The 22,721-nt window shown below is 47.4% G+C and overlaps 1 protein-coding gene across 1 annotated transcript in view; it reads left to right on the top strand.

The window, feature by feature from the left end:
• The window catches only part of LOC146181280 (uncharacterized), a 26,974-nt gene extending 12,413 nt beyond the window's left edge, over positions 1-14,561 (top strand). The window contains exons 4-5 of the mRNA XM_084575751.1: positions 12,393-12,425; positions 14,406-14,561. Coding sequence (XP_084431877.1) covers positions 12,393-12,425; positions 14,406-14,477 — 105 coding nt within the window. The 3' untranslated portion in view covers positions 14,478-14,561. The remainder of the gene's footprint in view (positions 1-12,392; positions 12,426-14,405) is intronic.
• The last annotated feature ends 8,160 nt before the right edge of the window (positions 14,562-22,721 follow it).

The following is a 22,721-nucleotide window of genomic DNA, read 5'->3' as shown; positions in this document are numbered from 1 at the left end:
TGAAATAATTACAGCATAGCTAATTGCAGTAAAAAAATGAACGTTATTATACAATGTTATCTAAACCAGTTCTGAAATGCTGCTTTACTGAAATTTGTCAAAAGCATGTTATACCCAACGCAAGCTATTGAATAAGTTGACATGGTGCTGTACTATAAAGAGGAAGTTTCAATCCCTTAGTAATTGTCCAAGAAATTACGACGCCGAATTAGTAAACGGGTTGGTTAGCTGTGCGGTCATAAACAGACAGTAAAACATCTATCTGGTCATACATTAGTTGACACAGCACTTTAATACCCTTGTTGCACGGACAGAGTTAGCCGCGATTAGCGTAACCGTGGTTACCGAACTTTACCTCAAATCGTGGTTCGTCCTTGTTACACAGCAGTCCAGGCTCCTCGGCTATCGGGGGCCTTACTCGAATATGGTAGCTAACACCTCCTTGGTTGGAAAAGGCGAACTGACGCAACGATTCGGCGGAATGAAATGCCGTACGCAATTATGTCCATTATTTCAAAGGTATTTGTTATAAAGCATTCGCAGAAAAGTATGTTTTATGTCGGAACATTATTGCTTGGAAACGTTTGTAACACGGGCGCGGACGCTACCGACGCACTGCCTCCGTCCATGGACGCCGCCATCTTCTCGGTTAACGACGCAAACCGAGATCGCCAAGCTCGATTCGCGATAACTGCGGTTAGTGACGTAACCACGGTTTGGTTCGCAGTGGCGCTAACCGCAATTAACTTTGCCCGTGTAAAAAGGGTACAATCGAGACTTCTCGCTAAGAACATAAAGTCCCGCTTTAATCTTTGCTGCTCATGAAGGTCGTCTGGAGATACAAACGTTCTCGGGTATGCCCCAGGGTTGTGTAGCTATCACTCTGCTTAGAAGAGCAAGCCTATTCTACCTATCATTGCTAGATATTCTGGGAACCGTGGTATAATGAGGTAGTAATAAATACCCAGTTTTCAATAAAATCCCGCTTGTGAACTGAGCCCTCCGTGAACCAATTTCTAGGCCGAGGAGACACGCTCGCGTGCCCTGGAAAACCGGGCTTTATATAAAGGTGTCTTAAACACACCCTCATGTTTGAGAAAAAACTGGCGGCAAATTTCTGGAAGTAGGAAATATGGGATTAACAAACTTCATTTAAGCGAACGGCGATTTGCAAAGGTATCTATAGACTGAAGGTAATCATGTCATTTGTCATACTTTTACACGCCGACTATAAGTGTCCCTGCAACGTTTTTGAATGGTTACTTTTTATGAATGGGATTTTTCGCATATTTCAACATTTAGTCAAAACGAGCCTTGCATAATCAAGGAGTTGTGATGAGGGGCTAGTTAGTAACACATTATACTGAAGACTTATAAATACGCAGGAGACAGGACACAGAAATTAGGCAGAAAGGACGTCCTGTCTGCCTCTTTCTGTATCCTGTCAGTTTTATGCCTCAGTATAATTACATCATCATATGAACGTTCTTCGGTTTTTCTAACATAATACGTCCCTATGGTTTCTTGCACCACTCTTAACCGCAAAATGCGAGCGCAGAGCAACGTTTAAATGAAAAGGTTTGCTCTGCTTTAAAGATAAAAATTTCCCTATTATCATGGCAGTACCTCGTGCAATATTTGATAGGTGCCAGGCAGTTAGAATATATAAGAAAGAAAGCAGGTCTTAAAAGCCCTATCAATATATTTGTATTAGATGATAGAGTTGGGAGAACGCCTTGTCACTAGATTGTTGCAACCAGATTCCGCTGCCAGTTTCAGTTTGCCAGCAGGAGGTGTACAGTCCATTGGATACCACAGCGGCTACGAAGCCTTTATCTTGCCTACGAGGTGACGCTGTTGTTCCCTTCCTCTTTCATCATGCTTGAGGACTCCGTCACGAATTCAATACGAATGACAAGCTTATCGTCCAGATGCAGCCACGTCGCCATGAAGACACGTGTCGCCATGGCTTCATAGCGACACGTGTCTTTCGCATTCCTTACCTTCACATTCCATCTCCCTACATTAGCAGTGATAATGAACAACATAGTACCAACAGAGAGGCTCCTACATTATCCTGTTCTTTCTCACTAGTTGCTGCTACCCCCAGCTTTGTACTGCTTATTACATTGCTGGAATTTGTTTGGTTTTCAACACATCGAATGTCTGCCATAGGTCGCTTCCTGTACGATGCAGGGATGCGCAGAAAATATGAAAATTTGGGTGAAGACGGGACAATAATGTTGACTAAAATATTCAGCGTTCAGCCAGTGTTTGAGTCAAACCTAATGTTAATTCGCATTTGGAGTGTATTGTACAATGTTCGCGCGTCTTTTGTTGCATATAATAATTGCTCTGAAAGACGGAGAAGGGGTCCCGACATACTGCAGAGGTTTGAACGGGATGCCGCGTGTAGATTGCACACGAACAAGAGGCTATACGGGACAGTCGGCTAGAAAGGTTTCACAAATGTGGCCAGAGTAAACGCAGAGTATTTAGTGTCCCTGCTCGCCGTACGTGAAATACCAAGCAAACTGCATTCTGCCGCGTGCTCAAATTCTTCACAGATGGCAGACCACTTGGACGCGTCAGGCCGGTAAGGAATAAACATGACAAAAAGAGAGCACGCTTCCCGGATGTAGAGAGGATTGAAGTTGTAGTAATCTGTGCAGCGGTGCAGAGGTGCAGTAGGTGTAGATAACGAAGAGTAGGTCCTAATCTGAGTGATTGAAGCCGTGTGCATAGAGAACGGGCCGCCCAAGGTCCGGTGAAACAGTTTCGTTAAGCGGTTCATTAGTACATAATATTAAAATAAAATTTATTATTTCCTTTTCCCAGTACAAATGCAGGCATGCCAAAGCCTCCGGAGGCTTGAATGGCAGTGCCCGGCAGTAAACAGCATATAAGCCATGCACCGAGCAGACATGTAAAACAAAACAAACAACAAAAAGCAACAAAAAAAACAATGATAAAAGAAAATGGATTCAAAAGAGCGAACGCAAAAATGTACACACGCCAGGTGGGAAAACATGTAAAAACATAAGTAACAAAGCTGTGTGCTGGAACTAACATCTTAGTTGCAGAAGACAATCCTTCACTATCTTTTTGGAATTAGCAGAAAATATTTTTGGGGTAACCGGTTAAGAACAGAGAGAACATAATGTTTTCGAAGACGCTCGCCATAGCGTGTACGCACTCTAGGCACGAGAAAACGATCGCGACTTCGCAGATCTTTCACAGGAACATAAGGTGTGCAGACATCATTTGACCAGATGTGTTTAAAAACTATTGTTTCAGACAATAGATGAAAAAAGTCAGGCATACTTAAAAGTTCAAAAATGTTACTATTCATTACGTGACCTATCATGTAATACTGATTTAAGGGCGGATTTCAGTAAACTGTTCACTTTCTTTCGCCAAAAGGCAGAACAGAAATAAAAGCAGCAAATACCATAGCGTACCACACTGTAGGCTAAGGCGTATACTATTTGCTTGAGTACATTCATAGGGCAAAGGGACTGGACAGAGTACAGCAAACGCGCAACTTTCCGGAGCTGAGACCATACAAAAGACTAATGAGTATTCCAAGACATATCGGAATCAAAGAACAGTCCTAAGTATTTGACTGTTGACAAAGGCATAATTGACGGACATTTACAACGAGCACAATTAGGTTTACGCAAACGAATTGACACGTCATCAGAAATTCCCTTTAAATAATTGTGAAAAAATACTAATTGTATCTTTTTATGGTTAACATTTGTTAAATTATTGCTGAACATTTCCATAACTAACTCACTGTCAAGTTGAATAAAAGATAATGCTAACTTAAAGTCCTTGTGTCTAGAAACTAAGAGCGTATCATCAGTATATTGAAAAACACTGCACAGTTTGTAAACAGAGCTCAAATCATTGATATATAAGCTAAACAAAATAGGTGCAAGTATACATCCCTGAGGACCACCGGATGTAATCTGCTGCAGGCCACTTCTATATTTGCCTAATGCTACAAGCTGTGAGCGATTGGATAGATAATCAACAAGAAGAGCCAGAAAAAGATCTCTAAACCCATAATTGTCAAGTTTATCTGACAACACATCATGAATAACAGAGTCAAAAGCCTTGGACACATCCAAAAATAAGGCACAAGCAAATTCATTTTCTTCAATGCAGCTGTTTAGCAGATCACATAGATCATCTAGCGCGTTCTGCGCTACACCACCCTTAATAAATCTAAACTGATTACCAGAGAACACGTCATGCATGAGCTTCAAGAAAACTGATCATCACCATTGAAATGTGTTTTTCTAAAACAAGCGCAATGCATGGTAGGATCGAGATGCCACGATAATTTTCAACATTATTTTTTACTCCATTCTTGTAGATAGGGATAACCATTGCCTTCTTCAAGCCCTCAGGTACAGTCTGGGTGGAAATTATGTCATTGATAATCGCGAGCAGAACATGCTTTCGTCGTGCAAAATTTCTGATAAGTGTATCGGCAGAGATACCATCCCACCCTGGAGACTTTCGTCTGGTAAAGCCAGAAAGGATGCGACGTAGATCGCTTGAGTGCAAGAAGGCAGGAATGCTGATTCAAGCACCGACTGCATGCTGTGAGATGGTAGAGTACGTACTGTTGAATGTGCGGCCAGACCAGAAGTCGAAAATGGCATTCAACTCATCAGCAAGTCTCAGAGATAACGCCCCAACGTTGCGGGAAATGGGATCAGCTACGTTCCTAAGTGCACAACCACGTAAGCTATTAACAACATCCCAGGACCTAGCTGGCTTTCCTTTCGATGCCTTAAACCTTGCCTGTAAATATTGACGTCTTTTTGATCGGAGTAATGCGTTAGCCCTGTTGCGGGCAGACCTGTACAGTGCCCTCAATTCAGTGTTTGTAGACGAACGTCTACAACGGGCCCAAGCCATTTCCCTTTCTGCAATAGCCGATATAATATCGTTATTATTCCACGGACAGCCAGTCCTTGCTTAATGATTATAGTTTTTTTACAGTACTCTAAAAACTGAGAATGTTTCAACGAATGAATCGTAGAGAGAGCTTTCAGACGTGTGAGTTAGGAACAAATCCAAGTCATACATTTCAACTGCGGAGTCAAGTCGATGTTTGTCAACGACATCGACTTGACTCTGGGAGGGTCAATGGTAAGCAGTAGCGGTAAGGTGGCTTATAGCTAAATTGTTGCTAAAATATTTAATGACTTTAAGGAGAAACATGGAGCCTGGGTAACAAAGATGTTCCCGGGTTTCACCTGCGCGCAGAATAGAGTGATGCAGAGTAAAAAACGCTACATAGGTTGTTGTAGCAGGAGGAAGGGCTGCAGTAAGGAAGCAGTTTGCGGCAGCGGTCAATAGATCGGCCCGTGTATGTCGATTCAATGATGTAAGTCGTTCAGGCATGTACGGGACTGCATAGTGCATACGAAGTGGTGGGTACTGGACTTGCTATGCTGGCAGAAAGGCAAGATCGGACTCTCGTCCAAACGTAGTTCTAAACATTGCTCCAATAAGAGTGCAGGCGAAGCCGTTGGTATGTTTTTCTGACCTTAAGTGTGTTGCAATGACAAGTAGTTCATTACGGCAATCATAAGCGTACATAATCGCACATTTAGTGTTGCCGGCGTCCTTCGCGATTGGGGAGGTGGCGCTTGGCATGGGGCACTGGTGCGGCCAAGAGATAAGAGAAAACTGCCAGAGAAATTGTTATTCAGGGATCCTTACGTTGCTCACTAGTCATGTCTGACGTAAAGGTCAAGGAGTTCCATCGTCTTCTAAATCGGCGCTGGGACAGACTTCGCGCAACAGCACGCGCTGAACGATGGGAAACCGAGGCATGGTGTTCGCGTCATCTGCTACGCCGTCGCCTTGCCAGAAAGAACGAAACCCTCTCTGCAGTCGAAGATCCACTCACCGGCCATATTGTTACGAACCCTGAGCAGGTATTGAGTTTAGCACGCGATTTCTACATCGAACTTTATGCTGCTGAGCCCTGCACCCCCACATCGTTCCAGCTGGAGGTAGCAACTGACGCACCTAACCTAGACGACACATGGCTGTCGTCTGAAGAACTACACACAGCCCTAAAACAGATGAAGCCAAACAGAAGCCCGGGTATGGATGGACTCCCGCCAGCTTTTTACATAAAGTTTTGGCCGTCGCTAAAGGCCGCTTTCACCAACTTAGCAAACGACGCCCTAGAGCGAGGGGAACTAACTCCAAGTATGAACGAAGGCCTCATCACACTCCTGTGCAAGGACACTTCCAGGAGCAGTGACCTTAAAGCTTGGAGGCCAATAACCCTTCTAAATACGGACTACAAGGCAATTGCCAAATGTCTCTCCTTACGCCTGACGCCTGCTCTATCGTCAATAGTAGGCCCGCAACAGGCTTGCTGTGTCCCAGGCCGTTCGGTAGAACTCCACGGCATGGCTCTGAGAGACCTTTTGACATGGATGGAATCACGCAGCATCAATGGCTTTCTTTGCTCCCTGGACCAAGAGAGGGCATTCGACCGCCTGAGTCACGAGTACCTGTTTAGGACACTTGAGCTCGCGCGCATTCCCGTACAGTACATAAATATGTGCAAGGCGCTTTATGCCGCACCACAAGCAGCAGTCATTGTACAGGGGCGCATCTCAATGCCATTCCCCGTGGAAAGGGGTGTCCGTCAAGGTTGCCCCCTCTCCCCGTTGCTCTATGTCATAGCGATTGAACTCCTCCTGCAAAAGATTGTTAGAGATGGCGGCATCCACAAAACACCTTTGCCAGCTGGCCCTCCCTGCACTCCAGTGTTCGCCTACGCGGATGACGTTTCTGTGGTGGTGCCAGACACAACATCACTGGAGAGACTACTTGAATTAACTACGGAGTACTGCCAAGCGAGTGGGGCTCGCCTCAATCACAAAAAATCCACTGTTATGGCCTTGAACGCGACCCCCTCCCCTACCACTATCCAATCGATCTCTGTTACTCGCGAGACACGAATCCTCGGATATTTCTTCGATTCGGCTGGGCCAGCGCCTAGAAATTGGAATAGGGCTGAAGAGCAACTAAGCATCAAAACCCACAACCTTGGTGCTCTAAAATGTCCCCTGACTGCGCAGGCCACCATCATCAAGACAATGCTGATTTCTACCCTCAGCTTTGTGGCCAGCATTCTTGACATCCCCCCAGACAAGAAAAAACAGCTCCAGAAACACATATACCGCTTTTTGTGGCAGGGAGCCCCCGATAAGGTAAAACGAGCCATTGTCTGCCTGCCCAGATTCAAAGGTGGCCTGGGGCTGCCCGATCTGGATATTCTCGCAAGAGCTCTGCACATCAAATGGACATTCAGAGCCGTCGAATGCGACATGCCGCTAACAAAAACTATGGCTTCGTACTATCTGTCGACACGGCTGCGAACATTCACTGAGAAGGCCCTACACCACAACACCCCGCATGCAGGGTCGCCCCTATCATTTTACCGAACCGCAGCCACAGACTTAGAGTACCTGAAAGAAAACTCGTCTGACGTTGACCCACGAACCATGCACCTGAAAGATATTATCAATATGATCACCCCTCCGCTCCCTGCCCGCCTATCAAGATACATGCTATGTGCAGAAAGATCCAGTTGGCAGTACATTACAGCCCACTTCCTCGATGCACGCCGAGCCTCCCTGATGTGGAGGTTCGCAAGAGGCATCTTACCTATCAGAAGGCGTGCCTTCGTCCCTGCGACGTCAGGAATGATTGACCTGTGTCCCTTCTGCTTGGCCCGAGAGACAGCGGAACACATCTTTCTTGACTGCCTAATTCCCGCAGCACTCCTAGAGCGTCTGAGAGATATGTTCGGCCTCCCCGGGATCCCATACCCCACCGTGCGCTACTTCAACCCGCTTCCAAAGGAAGGGCGCAAACAGTTTGTCTTGACACTGGCAGAGGTCAACTATCAGGTGTGGTTGGCCCGCTGCAAAGCGGCCTACTCGAACAAGACTCCAAGCCTACATGAAGTGAAGGCCAAAATCAGACAAGAACTATGGTTCCACCTAGAGAGAGAGAGACGCCACTTAGGGAGAAAGAAGTTTTTTGAAGAATGAGGACGCCCCATGGTGATCTTCAAAGAAGAAAACGGAAAACTCGAAGTGAGATATTAGAAGACTTGCTCGCGTCAGGCTTCGACCCACCGGGGTGGTGCGGACGTGGTGCATATGCACTGCGACCCCGCCTCGGTGGGAACAGGCCGGATTGCATGAGCCCCTTGGCTGGGAAAAGCCCGCTCCCCGAAACAAAAAAAAACCCAAACCTTATGGTGCGGGAGGCCTTGCCTGGGGTAGCCGTAGGATGATGATGGTCGCAGGTTGAGGTCTGTACCCTCACAGGAGGATCGCACCTAGTGCATCCTTCCTTCCATCTGACAAGGCAAGGTAAACAGACCTGAAAGGTCTTGTTTACAATAGGCACCGTCAGAGGGTTGTGGCGAAACGGGACAAGGCGGTGGCATCTATAGTTAGCTAACCGAGTGATAGATGACACGAATACTGCACTGCTGTAACGGAGGACACATCAAGTGGAACGAACTATTTGATATTTCTATGAGGAGAGCTAGTCCAAGGAATGGCAGCCCGTTACAATGTCTAAAGGAAGACCGGACGCAAGGATGAAACTTCAAGGTCGTCCAACGATGGCTACGTATACTTATGAGTGACAGAGCAGTGTAAGTGTGATTTATACAGGGCATGTCTTGTATGGGCCACGATTTCTGGGCGACGACAAAGCCACCTTAGGTAATACACTCTGATGGGCTAATTGGTTCATATTAATTGAACGAGTAAAACTGCGCGAAAAAGACAGGACGTAAGAAACACACAGGTACAAACAAGGCGCAGTTTGTGCCTGCGTGTTTCTTGCGTCCTGTCTTTTTCGCGCAGTTTTACTCGTTCCACCTTCGGTGCCTAAGTACAGCATTGAGGCCAACGTGATTGGCGTCTGGAACAGCAGTTGGGAGTGGATGCGCAAATCGCACAAGGAGGCGAGCAGTTCTTCGCCAACTTTGAAAAAGCTTTCAAAACAGTGATAGTGTTTAAAGTTTAGGAAAATGCCTGAAATAGAGCTTTAGCACGAGAAAACCTCGAATCTCGTTCATAGATGGTTTGGAGAACTCATCAAAAGCGCGGTTTGTAGATTCAGAAATATCGCCGTCGTTTGAGATGACATGCCCTAAACGCTCCAGTTTGCGAGTTCGAGAGCCTCATTCTCGATTGATTTGCAGCCATTTTTTGTTAAACATCTAATCATACTAACCAATTGAAGAATTCGCGTCTCAATGTCGGAAGAGAAGACACAATGTTTTGTAAGTAGCACAGAGACTTTCTACTGCAGGCTGTTTAAAATATGATCCACCATGTGCGTGACATTCGCCGCGCCATTACGAGGCCTTGGGCTCATAATGATGACTTTGTATCTACTATCACATTTCAAAAAGCCTGCTATGCGCGAGTTGCATCCAGTAGGCAGCTCCGTCAGTACGCTGATCACAGATTCAAATAATAGAACTCATCTTTTTGAAAGCTATCGAAGACGTGATCGGTTTGTGGCAGCGGATAAACGTCCTTTTAAACTAGTGAAGTTCCTGATGGGCGGGGCAAAACCTTTAAGGGCTACCCTTTTGCTTCCAAAGGGAGAGCGACGAGGCGCGCAGATTAATAGATAAGCTTGGTTAAGCAAATCTTAAACATGTCTACTTAATTGAGCATCGGTAAACTTTCAATCGGCTGCCGAGACGTGGTACGGGGGTTGACGCAGAGGTGTGTCGGTGTCAGTTTTGATCTTCTGGGTATTGATGGACGCGTACCCGAATGGTTGTTGCTAACATCAAATAAATACCAAAATTTACCTACCAAGTAAGGAGGCTGAGCCATTTGCTGCGGTTCAAAACGCATCGATGGAACAAGAGACACCCAGCTGTATATGCAGAGCAGTAAGACATCAGGCAGTAAGAGCGCAGGAGTGAGTGAAACTATCGGGGGGGGGGGGGGGGGGGATCGTGGCGTAGACTTGCCAGGCATGACCAAGGTTCTCGTCACGCAAAAAATTATGATAGGTCCGAAAGTGGTTGAAGACAAGAATTATGCCGAATCTTCTTGGATATTGGAGAATATTTGAGGGTAGACGCAAGTGATGGCGACATTAGAAAACGTCCCAGTGAACCCTTTGGCTCCGTCAGCTGCAGAAGGGAGGAAAACTAGTATGGCTATATATATACGACCATGGAGGGACCTCAATTATAGCTTTGTGGTAGATGAAAATGTCGCCATCTAAAATTATTCCATGGGAGCACAATGAGGCAGTAAACAAAGGCTAACTTATATAATGAACCATGAATGATGATAACCGAAAGCATGCCCTACACCAAATGATAGTTAAGTGCCACCTTAGTGATGTGAAATAAAAGATTGGCTACTGACTTAGTCGTCGTTCATTGCTTGAAAACGTTTTTACTCAATACAGGCACAGAGGAGGCATTGTCAGCATAGGAAAAGCACTGAGGCTATCCGCATAAAGCTTGAATCACATTCATTACAACGAAACTATAGATTAGATATGTCTGTGAATTCGTGGTTCTTGCCATAAGAGCCGCGTCAACTTCTTTTCCCAGGACGTAAATAGGATGATGGCGAGGCGAATAAGCTGAAAAGCGTCGCAGGAATGGAGAACGGCAGCACGCCGATGGGCAATAAATATTGCTATCGAAGTAGTCGAGATACAACGGAGGCATGTAGACGCAGGTTCGCACTTTACACAAATGGAACCATACGGCGACAAGGATAACACCCAGCGTGATGGAAGCCCCCCATTCATAGCAGTGCTGCCACATGAGCTGCAATACAGTCCCCACGAGGAAGGTGTGGCCGTATGAGAAGGAAAGCGGGTGAATGCGGAGGAGGACAGAACACTCCAAACCTGCTGGCCGCCGGCCTGCTTGTGGGATCTCCGCACGAGAGAGGCGCCACAACAGGTGTCTAGAGGCGAACATTTGAGACGATCTGAGACACTTGCTCGCGAATCGCATCCTGAAGGTCCAAGTTAGATATCATCTTTAAAAGCAATGAGTAATCAACATCTGTCATGCCATCGCCTGGTGCACTATTTTTCCTGATCCAGTGCCTAGCAGCGGTCGGGAGACACCACCAGGCTGGAAATTGAGTTAGGCTGCACACCATGTGCCTGAATCAAAATTGGCTGCGTTCTGAGGGCGTTAAAGCTGTGAAAAAGAGTGAATATGCTGTCAATACAAGTAAGGTTCTAAGCAAAAAGGATCTGGAATTAGCTAGACCCCACACTTTTCAGCACTTGATAGCACAAGCCCATCTCTGCAAAGACGACTCCACATGCTTAATTAGAGAGGGTTGTGACGTATTTGATATAACTAGTCGAGCCAGAACTGCATTCTGAATCAAAGATGCTTACCTGAAAGAGGCTTTAACATGGAAGGCCCCTCTAAGTTGTCAGAAAAGGCACGATGAAAGGCCCGCCAGCTGGAGTTTGCTTCATGATTCCTGTTCCAAAGGTTAGCAAAGATGACCACGTAAAATGCGTCGTTCACTTCAAAGATATTCCAATGTGTCTTAACGCTGTGAAAACCAAGCGCTGCACATGGTAGCTGACAGAGCTACTGAAAAGGCAGGGTGCATTTCGGAGCACGCAGAGGAAACAGCGTACTTTGGTGAAGAGGCGGGTGGCTGCCTTTTATCGGTCTTTATATTTTACACAATGGTTCGGCGTCAAACCTTCAGGATTGAGACCAAATGCTCCCTCAACTTTTTCCCACAAAGCTGCAATGACGTTCCAGATGAGGGAGGCCACCCTGGGGAAGACATGCAATTCCGATGGCGCTAACTACAATTGTCCATGAAACTACTTTGTGCCGTACACTAGCTGTGACAGGTAATGTAATGTAAATCGCTGCGCTTCGCGTCATTTACCTGACAGGCTCCACACCTTAAACTTGCTACAACTCTTTGAAATAGACATACTTGCATAGAGCTTCGTAGCTCACTTCATGAAGCTTGTGCCTGAGGAGTCAAATAAGTTATAAATATCACCTATCTGTAAGAGATGTGTGAATACGTTACCTTTTATTTTCCCTGGAGACACAAACGTCACGTGCACTTGTAGGAACATTTGCCCGAACTTGTAAATTTATCTAAAAAAGAATCGCCATTAGCGATTGTGGTTCAATGCAACGGTCCTGAACGCTGGAAGACATGGGAGCTATACATCGCTAAACGGCAACCAATGCGTAACTGTCATATGCTATGCTAATAATGTTTCAGTTGCATACTGTGGGTGACATGCAGAAATTCATTGTTTCTTTCTCCTTATAGGAAGACTACCCAGAGTACCTGATGGCAAGTCTGGTGAGAATTGCTTTCTCCTTCCTGAAGCATGCAATATATTTTGTGAAAGTGTTGGTGAGCAGAAATACGCTGAAACTTCAGCTAATATTTGGAGAAACACAGTCGTGTCGGAAACAGAATAGGCAGCTATGCTCAGCGACTTAGCACATTAATTAGCACTAGCTGATTGGTATTTGGCATCCAGATGCATGGAGCCTTGAAAGACTATGAGATGAAGGTCTGCTTCCTATATCTGCTCTTTCCAACAGCAACAGCACAAGAGTCCGAAACGTCGTTCCGGTCTTTTGGGTCGGTGCGGTTGTCCAGGACGGAAGTGTCCAAGCGACTATGTTCTGACCGGAACAGCGCGCACTAAGACACAGACAAGAAGAGAGACACGACACACACGAGCGCTGTGTCGTGTCTCTCTTCTTGTCTGTGTCTTAGTGCGCGCTGTTCCGGTCAAAATGAGTTACCAACTTGCCCAAGCATCTGTTTTGACTATGTTCGCCTTACACGTTGGAGTGTCTGCCTGGTCTTCCTTGTCGTCTCACCTGAGCAAGAACCGAAGTTGATGAAAAGGAGACACACAACGCGGAAAATCGCCTATCTAACACGTGCAACCTAAGTTTGCTGCGATGGTTCAGTCTCCTAATAGCAGCGCGCGTTATAATGTTTGTGGTTATAATTCTATTTTCATGTAAGCGTGCTATTTTGGTGCGTAACGCGTAACGGACACACTGTAACATCGGCAAATGACTTCACTGCCGCAAATGTCCCAGCTAGATATTAACGAAGTGTATGATCTTAAGTGCTGCGCATGCGCAAAATACATATCGTAAGGTACCTATCGGGGGGGGGGGGGGGACGAACAATTTCGGTCTTTGATGGCATGATGCAACAAAGTTAAATGCTCCCGCCCTTCCGTCCCGCACTTATGCTCGTTCGCCCACACCCGCTTTTGTAACTCGCTTTATCACTTCTGTCCCACGTTTTGCATCTCTTACGCGACACAGCCTCCAGCATATAGTTATTATCTACGTACCACATCATCATAAAGACCATCTGGTCAGACTACAAAGCCCAGCTTCAATCAGCAGTATAATTTTGACGACGTGGTCTAGGGATGCCACGTGTGATTCGGAATGTTACAACCCGGAAAGGTTCGATTCCTCTTGCCCTCCTATATGAAATGAGAAACCTGAAACAGCAACTTCTGTCAAATTGATGATATAACGAGGTCATCTGAGTTCGTACGATTAATGATCGATCGGTGGCCGATCCTGCCACCTGCGAGCTAACACTTGCCCGGGATTTTTCCCTCATTACGTCGACAACGCTGACGTCAACGTTTTTTAGGGCTAAGGGGGACTTTAACACAATCGCGTTTAAACTAGCCGTTTGTGTTCTTTTCTTTGATGTAATTGCGTTAATATTTAGAGCCACGATTGTAGAGATGTCTGCAAGCTAGAAACGAAATTTGAATTGCTGATACCGCAACTAATGCGCATACCCCGGGACCGCATGCCAGAGAATGCTGGAATGCTGCGTGGTTTCATAAGCCTTGTGATTCGATTGCCTCGCTAATACAGCCTCTTTAAATCTTGAAATATGGTGGTTTCGTCGCTAACATCAGGTGCTTTTACGAGGGCTGTAAACATTCTAAATTTTATAAAATATCTTCAAATGTTTTGTTCTAAAACGTGATTTACACAACCTGCGTGGGCAGAGGAAAGTTCGGGACGAAGTAAAATGCAATTAGGTAACAGCTTGTAAGATTTATAGGACCAACAAGTTGTCGAGCCTGTCTGTATTACTCGATCACCGAGTGGTACCAAACCAAGGAAAGCTGCATTTTTTTTTTAATTTTCACTCTTAAGCACAACAAAAGCGTATCCCTAACTTCCCATTCGCCGGATTACTACGTATGCTTAGAACGTTAAACACCCAAGGCAGTGACCCTTGTTAAAATTTAAAAGCATATTTTTGTTCGTTTTGCAGGAACATGAGTGGACAAAGCTCGCAACCTGTCTGGAACAATTGGAAGCAGCCAGTGGTGCAACAAAACGTTGAGGAGGTATAGGAATAAACGCAAAAGAGAAGAGTATTCTACTTTGCCTTAAATTCTCAGTGGCTGTTCTTGTATAATAAAAAATGCGCTATACAGTTCTCATTAGCATGGAGAACTTGGCATACAAAACAACGCTTAGATGTGTCACAACAAATCAACTTGTAAAGGGACGACATGTAAAAATGAGGTCCATAAAGGCTTTTTGGGGTACCCTAATTCGAATTCGATTTCCTGTGGCTGTATTTTGGGTGAGGCAATATGGCGATGCATCCGCGTCCTGTGCATTTCAGTCTTGTTGTTGTTGTGGCTGTAGGAAGAAGAAAAAGAAAATGCACGAGCATGCTACTGGCTCTGTAACTTAGCCACCTCCGCTGCCTCATGCAGGGAGAAGAGAGAAAGTAGAGAAGAAAGAAAATGAAGAGGGAGAGAAAGACGCGCGTCACAACAGCCGTCGTCCGCCACCGATAGCGGGTGCAATGATGGCCTACAACTGACAAAAATATGGTGCCAGACTAGCCCCCGACGCAAGCGGCAGTAACCTACCAATCCCAGCCCCGTAGGGCCAGAAATAGCCCTTTAAGATATCCAGGTGTTGAAAATTAAATCTTTAGTGCTCCACTATGCATTTCCTTCCAGCAACGAAAAGAGTTTTGGGTTTCCGTCCTACTTGCGGACAAGCGCAAAACAAGTAATAGCCCGGTCGAAACAAACTACCCAACATTTTCTGTTCTTAAGACAGAACTTCGGCGCTTTTTTTGACAATTACTTCATGTGACAACAGATATTTCTGTAGCGACATAAAAATTCCCTGTAGTTACAACAGAAATGTACTCCAAAGAAAAGTACCAGAAAAAGTTATAACTACAAATATTTCTGGCGGTAACGACAGAATTACACAATATTTTGGCGTATCTTTGACACAGGCCTCTAATTATATCACGGAGGGCTCAAAAATTAGGCGAACACAACCCGCTGAACATTACACCTCCCCTCCCTGACTCTTTCAAACCATTCAAATGTTAGGTCCAACACACAAAAGATTCAGCGAGCATGCGTCCAGACGAGAGAACATAACTATCAACAAAAGCTAATCAGCACACACACCACTTCCGAATGTGGAGAGCAGAGTCCTTAAACGCACTCTCACCCACATGTACGAAAGGTCACAGCTCTCGGACTGGCGGGCACTGTGGTGTCAAGACGGACCTTTCCTCCCAGAAAGAATTAGCAAACGCGAGTCGGCGTGTCAAGGTGAGCGTGACAACTGCCTCAGCGATGATAAACAGTTGCACGAGAGTGAAGTGCTAACACCCAGTGAGTCAATTTTGTCTCTGGCTGCACGGTAAGTGCAAGGTGGGATAGCGGGTTGTAGTCATGACTATGGTTGCCTAGGAACGAAAACCTACGTTACAAGCTCCTACACGTCACTGATCACCCGGAACGCCTCTCGCTGAATCATAGGCTATGTCATCTGCATTTCTCAGCGCCACCCTTACCAAACCGACCCATATACGCTTCAGCAATTGAGGAAGGATCTGCGTAGAGAATGTGTGGTTTCCGCGGATAAGGTGTGGGCCGCAATACTGCAGTCCATATATCTCGCTTGAAGCTTTTAAAAGTCTCATAATTCTCGTAGACCGCGGTACTCAAAAATTCGGCATCTTTAAGGCAAAAGCTTTACTTGTGCCGTGGTGAAAATCTCAACGTGGGCGAGATCTGTGCCCGCGAGTCTGTGAAAGTGGGATTCCGCTGAATATCGGCGGTGTTCTGCCTAACCTTTAAAAAAAGAAATAATCCTCGAAAAGGGATTGAGCTACTACCTCTACGATCACTATCCGCGCACATTATTCGACTACCCCAAAGTTGGAAAGTGAAAAACGTATCTATAGTTCTCTAGCGTCCCTTCCGCCTTCAAGGTAAGGTGGGGGCGCGACGATTATGCTATTCCCAAGATCTTCAAGCGGAATCATGGTACGCGCCGCTTGCCGCTAGCTATGACGACCAAGCGGAGTGATGAGCACGTGTCGTCGCCGCCGAATGGAGCTACTCTCCGCGAATTTTCAAGAAAAAAGCCGCTGTCCTGCACTGTGTGATCTCCGGGTTCTGTCAAGTAAACAAACCGTGGGAAAGCACTTGCACAAAACGTCTGTTCTATTCAGAACCAGCTGGCATACAGCGCGCGACGCTCCGAGCAGCAGTCAGCGATGATGATGATGATGGATCTATACAGATGAAAGAGGTGAAAGTTCACGCGTTGCGCTCACACAAATCCCCCCCGACAAAAGAGCGGCCACCCTGGTCGCTGATTACAGGGATGAGGGACGACGGGCATAAGGCTTCATGCGCGAGACGTGGACGATCTCTTCGGAGCGACGACGTCGATCTGCGACGGTGTGCGAAGGAATAACGCGATAGTTCACCGGAGACGTTTGTTGAAGTACTGTATAAGGGCCAATGTAACGATGGAAAAACTTCTCGCACAGGCCAGGAATGCGGATTGGCGTCCACAGGAGAACTTCATCACCGGGGTAAAAGAAGGAAGTTCGATGGCGTTGATCATACAGGGCTTTGCGTTCTTGTTGAGCATCTTCAGTGTTCAAACGGGCAAGTTGGCGACACTGGGCCATACGAGTGGCAAACTCTTCGCCCAGAGATTCAGACGTAGAGGGAGCAGAGAAGAAAGTAGTGTCGAATACTGTCGATGGTTGACGGCCATAAACTAAAAAGAAAAGGCTATAACCAGTAGTGCGCTGAACAGCGGAATTGTTTGTAGGCGTAGGTGACGAACGGTAAAACGTTGTCCCAGGTCCGGTGATCAGGAGCGATATACATGGATATCATGTCGGACAAAGTGCGATGAAACCGCTCGATGAGTCCGTTGGTCTGAGGGTGGTAGCTAGAAGTCTTATGGGCGGTGTTGGCTGCGCGCAGTACTTCTTCAAGGACTTGAGAAAGAAATGTCTTTCCACGGCCGCTAATGAGAATACGAAGAGCACCATGACGCAAAACTATCGCACGCAGGAAAAAATCGGCGACTTCAGAGGCGGCACCGGAGCGAAGAGGTGCGGTTTCAGCATACCGCGTTAGATGGTCGATGGCAGTGACAACAAAACGGTTGCCGTCTGACGTCAAAGAGATAGGACGAAAGAAGTCAATGGCGACCGTGTCAAAAGGCACAGATGGGCAAGGTAGAGGTTGCAGTAGGCCAGCAGGAGGGGATGTTGAACGCTTGCGATGCTGGCAAGACGGACATGATGAAATGTATTGGCGACGCTTGCAGAAAGCCCAGGCCAGAAGTAGCGGCTCTTGATAGGGTCGTAAGTTTTAAAGTGGCCTAAATGTCCAGCAGTGGGGTCGTCGTGGTAAGCCTCCATAATTTTAAAACGAAGGGAGCGAGGGGCAACGGGTACCCAGTGTCGACCCGTAGGGTGATAAACGTCGCGGTAAAGTGTCCCATGGTGAAATCGGAACCAACGAAGCTGACGGCGCAAGCGACTGTTTGGGACAACTGATTCTCCACGGAGGCGAGCGATGATTGAGCGGCAGTAAGGGTCAGTCAGCTGCAGGGACGAGAAATCAGCATTGTTCTCGAGTGGAGCTATAGCGATGGGTGCAACATTCAGGTGGCCAGTAGAAGGCTAACTCGCATGGCAGGAGGGAGAGGAGACCGTATGTGGGTCCGCGTCAGAAGGTAGCAATGGGCAGCGAGAGATGGCGTCAGCGTCGAGGTGTTTTCGCCCAGATTTATAAGTGATGGTGAAGGTGTATTCTTGAAGACGTAGTACCCAGCGACCCAGTCGACCCGATAAGTTCTTCAGTGATGACAGCCAACAGAGTGCGCAAGGGTCTGTGACAATGGTGAAGTGGCGGCCATACAAATAAAGTCAAAATTTTTGTACTGACCAAACAACGGCGAGGCACTCTTGCTCGGTAATAGTATAGTTACGCTCAGCTGCAGTAAGCGTACGACTGGCGTATGCGACGACTTGCTCTTCAGACACTGCGTTGCGTTGCAAGAGAACCGCGCCAATACCGTGGCCACTGGCGTCTGTGTGAAGTATGGTGGGCGCGTCAGCGTCAAAATGGCGAAGCACAGGAGTGGAAGTGAGTGCCTGCTTGAGAGCTTTGAAGGCGTCTTCACATTCAGTGGACCAGGTGTAAAACACTTGGGAAGACACGAGCTTGTGTAACGGGGCCGCAATTGTTGCAAAGTTCCGAATAAAACGGCGGAAGTAGGAGGCTAAGCCAAGGAAGCTGCGAAGATCTTTCTGCCATTGGGGCCGAAGAAAATTAACGACAGCTGTAATTTTTTCGGGATCAGGCTGGATTCCTGCCTTACTGACGACATGGCCGAGTACTTTGATGGTCTTACTGGCAAAGTGGCATTTCTTGGTATTCAGTTGAAACCCCGCCTGGGCAAGCGACGTGAGGACTTCAGTGAGACGCTGTAAGTGCTGAGCGAAGTTTGACGAGAAGACAATGATGTCGTCGAGATGACATATGCATGTTTTTCATTTCATGCCGCGAAGCACGGTATCAATCATGCGCTCAAAGGTGGCCGGCGCATTGCAGAGTCCGAAAGGCATCACGTTAAATTCATAGAGACCGTCGGGGGTAGAAAAGGCAGTCTTCTCCTTGTCGGCATCGTGCATAGGAATTTGCCAGTATCCCGAGCGGTGGTAGAGACTGGAGAAATACTCAGCGCCTTGGAGACAGTCTAATGCGTCATCAATACAAGGCAAAGGGTAAATATCCTTGCGCGTGATTTTGTTAAGTGCCCGGTAATCCACGCAGAAGCGGACTGAGCCATCTTCTTTTCGAACGAGGACCACAGGTGAGGACCAAGAGCTCGTAAATGGCTGGATGACATTTCGAGCAAGCATGTCAGCAACTTGCTCCTCAATGACTTTCCGTTCTGCTGCTGAAACGCGATACGGCCTTCATCGAATAAAGCAGAGCCGTCCGTCTCTATGCGATGAGAGGTGATGGAGGTCTTCCCCAACGCTGAGGCACACACATCAAAAGACTCTCGGTGCCACAAGAGGACGTCTAGCAGAGCTATGGACTGCTCGGATGTAAGGTCAGGGCTGATGGCGGCTGCGAGCGCAGAGGATGTCGGAAATGGAGGCTTGGCAGCAGGCGGTGGTGCGCTGGAAAGTGTGTTGAGGGGAACGGGATCACTGTCAAAAATAAACCCAACTGTGGCTCCTCTTGGCACTAAGAACGGCTGGAGAGTTGTATCAAGGGCCGCAACCACCGCGCAACCACGGGTGAAGGAGGTGAGTCACGAGGCAAGAGCTAGGCCGTCGGAGGTCCACCGAGGAGCAGGCATAACGAAGGCCTCGCCATCGAGATGGTAGTCCAATGCCACGATGATCAGCTGCTCGCGTCCTGGAGGCAAAACCAAATCAACTGCTGCGAACACGTGTGGTGGTGAACAATCAGAAGTCGGTAATATGTCGGGGTCCGCAAGATGAATAAGGCGCTCACAGCAAGAGATGAGGGTGGACGCCGACGATAAGAAATCCCACCCCAAGATCATGAGATGAACGCACCTGGGGAGCACAATAAATTCAATATGATGCCGCTGGTTATGGATGAGGACACGTGCTGTGCATTGACGGGTGGGTTTCATAAGCGTTCCATTAGCTCCACGAAGTGGCGGACCGATGTATGGTGTTAGAACTTTGCGCAGACGAGAACACAGAGAGAAATGCATGACGGAATAAGCGGCGCCGGTGTCGATGAGGGCCTCAACGTACAATCCTTCAACAATCACTACTAACATATTCGACGGTCGCCCAGGAGGAATTGTAGATTTCGAACTCGAAGCAGCTTTCCCTCCAAAAACTGCTTCAGTTAGTTTTCTGTTATAGGTTGGAAGGGTTGCGAGGCAGGACGAAGCGGTGACGTGCGGCGAAAAGGGGAAGGAAATCGGTGTCGGGAAGGACGCGAGGGCCGTGAAACATCGGTGGAATTCGGAGGAGAGGAAGAACACCGGTAAAAGTCTGAGTAGGGTAGTGTAGAATCATCAGGCTGGCGCACGCGGGCACGTTCAAATCGAGCATAACCCCGTTGCTCGTCTTGCTGGCGGCGGCGACAGACACGGGCAATGTGGGCACGTATCCCACAATAGTAGCACATAGGGCGGGAGGGGCGCCAGGCTGTAACAGGACGGTGCACTGTAGAATATGGTGCCATGGCAGCGACGTGACCGCACACGGGTGCCGAACAAGTCGGGGAAGGCGGGGTCTGTGGACGTGAAGTAATCTTGGCATAGGTTGGCAAGGGATGTTGGGAGGCGATGGGAGGCGGCGAGGGAGGTTGGGAGGCAATGGGAGGTGGGGCAGGTGCCACAGTGTAGTTGAAATTCGTCAGTTCATCTTTGATGATGCTGCGAAAATTCACCGTTGCTGGCGGAAGAGTTGGGGATACTGCAGAAGGGTTGGTGAGGCCGTAGAGCTCCTCTCGGATCATGGTGCGTATTAGGGACCGCAAATTTCCATCTATGAGGGAGCCACCATCACTGGGGTCTTGCACGAGGCGGCACGACTGTAGCTGATCCAGACGTTGGCATGTGGATGTGATGTCAGACAAGGACGACGGATTTTTAACCACGAAGGCATTGAAAGCAGCAGTGTTGATGCCCTTAATTAAGTGGCGAACGCGCTCAGATTCAGGTATAGCAGCGTCGACACGGCGACAAAGGGCCAGAACGTCCTCGATATACGACGTATATGACTCGGCGGGCTGCTGGAGACGAGCTTCAAGTTTTTTCTTTGCCTGCTTTGAGCGACCAGCCGGAGTGCCGAAAATTTTCTTTAGCTGGTCCGTGAATGTAGGCCAGTCGTCCTCGTGATTGAGGAATCAGGTTTTGGCGACGTCAGCCAAGTAGAAGACGACTTTGAGCAGTTTATGAGCGTCATCCCAGCGGTTAAATGTACTGACCCTGTTGTAGTTGTCGAGCCAGTCGTCGACATCTTCACCGTGAAGGCCAGCAAAGATTTGGCGATAGCACTGGCTGCTGGTGACAGTCCAGGCAGGGGCAGCCACAGTAGGAGCAGGAGACGCCGGGGGTGAGCGAGCACCGTTGCCCTCATCCATAGCACAGGGCCGTTGACGCAAGCGAAGGCCTGAACGGAGCTCCAGGGAGAACGGTAGGTGAGTTTAAAGCGAGAGGTGGGGAATACGAATCGCACCTCCGCCACTTGTGGGACAGCACTTGCACAAAACGTCTGTTCTATTCCAGAACCAGCTGGCACACAGCGCGCGACGCTCCGAGCAGCAGTCAGCGATGATGATGATGATGGATCTATACAGATGAAAGAGGTGAAAGCTCACGCGTTGCGCTCACAATACATACACCTTTAGTTTCCGCTTTTTCGCTCTTAAGGGGTCTTACGCGCCTCAAGAATATTTTGGCAGCTGTGTCAGCGCCTGCGCTACTACGAAGCAATTAGTGACTACACAGGCTTAGAGGCTCGCAAGTTATTTTGTTGAACGTGAAGCCTTTCGACAGCCTTTAATATAAGGACTTTAATTCTAGGAAGCCTGGCATAAACAGTATACAGGATTTCTTGTGCAAAACTAACGACGGTATTGCAATACGCCTGTGGTAGCACCAAGTGATGTACTCTCTCTGACTGCTTAACCTGCGCCTATGTGATACTGCAATTCCTAGTGGAGTGATTGCTCGCCTTGTGCTTCCACAGAACATTTTCTCAATGTTATGGGTCACTGCGATCTCACTGGTCGGGAATTTCATTTATCTGTCCCTGCCGAGGTAATACGTGAGGCGACATAGTGTCGATAATTCACACCTCATGTATCATTCCACCTCCAGAGCCTAGTTGCCTGCTTCAGCGGTTTATGTCACCACTGCTCGTATTCAGAGCTCTGTTTTATGCAGCTCCTCAAACTTCTCCCATATGTCAGCGGATAATAGACAGCCGGCAAACGAAAGCTTATCCTTAAGTATTTTCCATCTAAATCAGTGACGATTCTCAGTGGAGGGAAAGAATTACGAGTGCAAGCATGGGAGTAACTTTTACATAAGTTGTACACTTATGTGCCGGGTTAGGAGTTAAGCCTGTATGCTGCTCACGTGGTGTACCGTTATATCAGCTCTAGTGTCCACGAGCGCTGATAACCTTGCGTTGACTGCGAGGTTTCACTTTCTGCAAGTTACTTGTGGCGCCTAACTCTCCCGTAGGTGAAAGTTTCGTTCGGTTTATGGGGTTTAACGT

The sequence above is a fragment of the Amblyomma maculatum genome, chromosome 8 (genome assembly GCF_055883805.1).
Source record: "Amblyomma maculatum isolate TAMU_Amacu chromosome 8, ASM5588380v1, whole genome shotgun sequence".
NCBI lineage: Eukaryota > Metazoa > Arthropoda > Arachnida > Ixodida > Ixodidae > Amblyomma > Amblyomma maculatum.
This window is presented reverse-complemented; position numbering and strand designations above follow the sequence as displayed.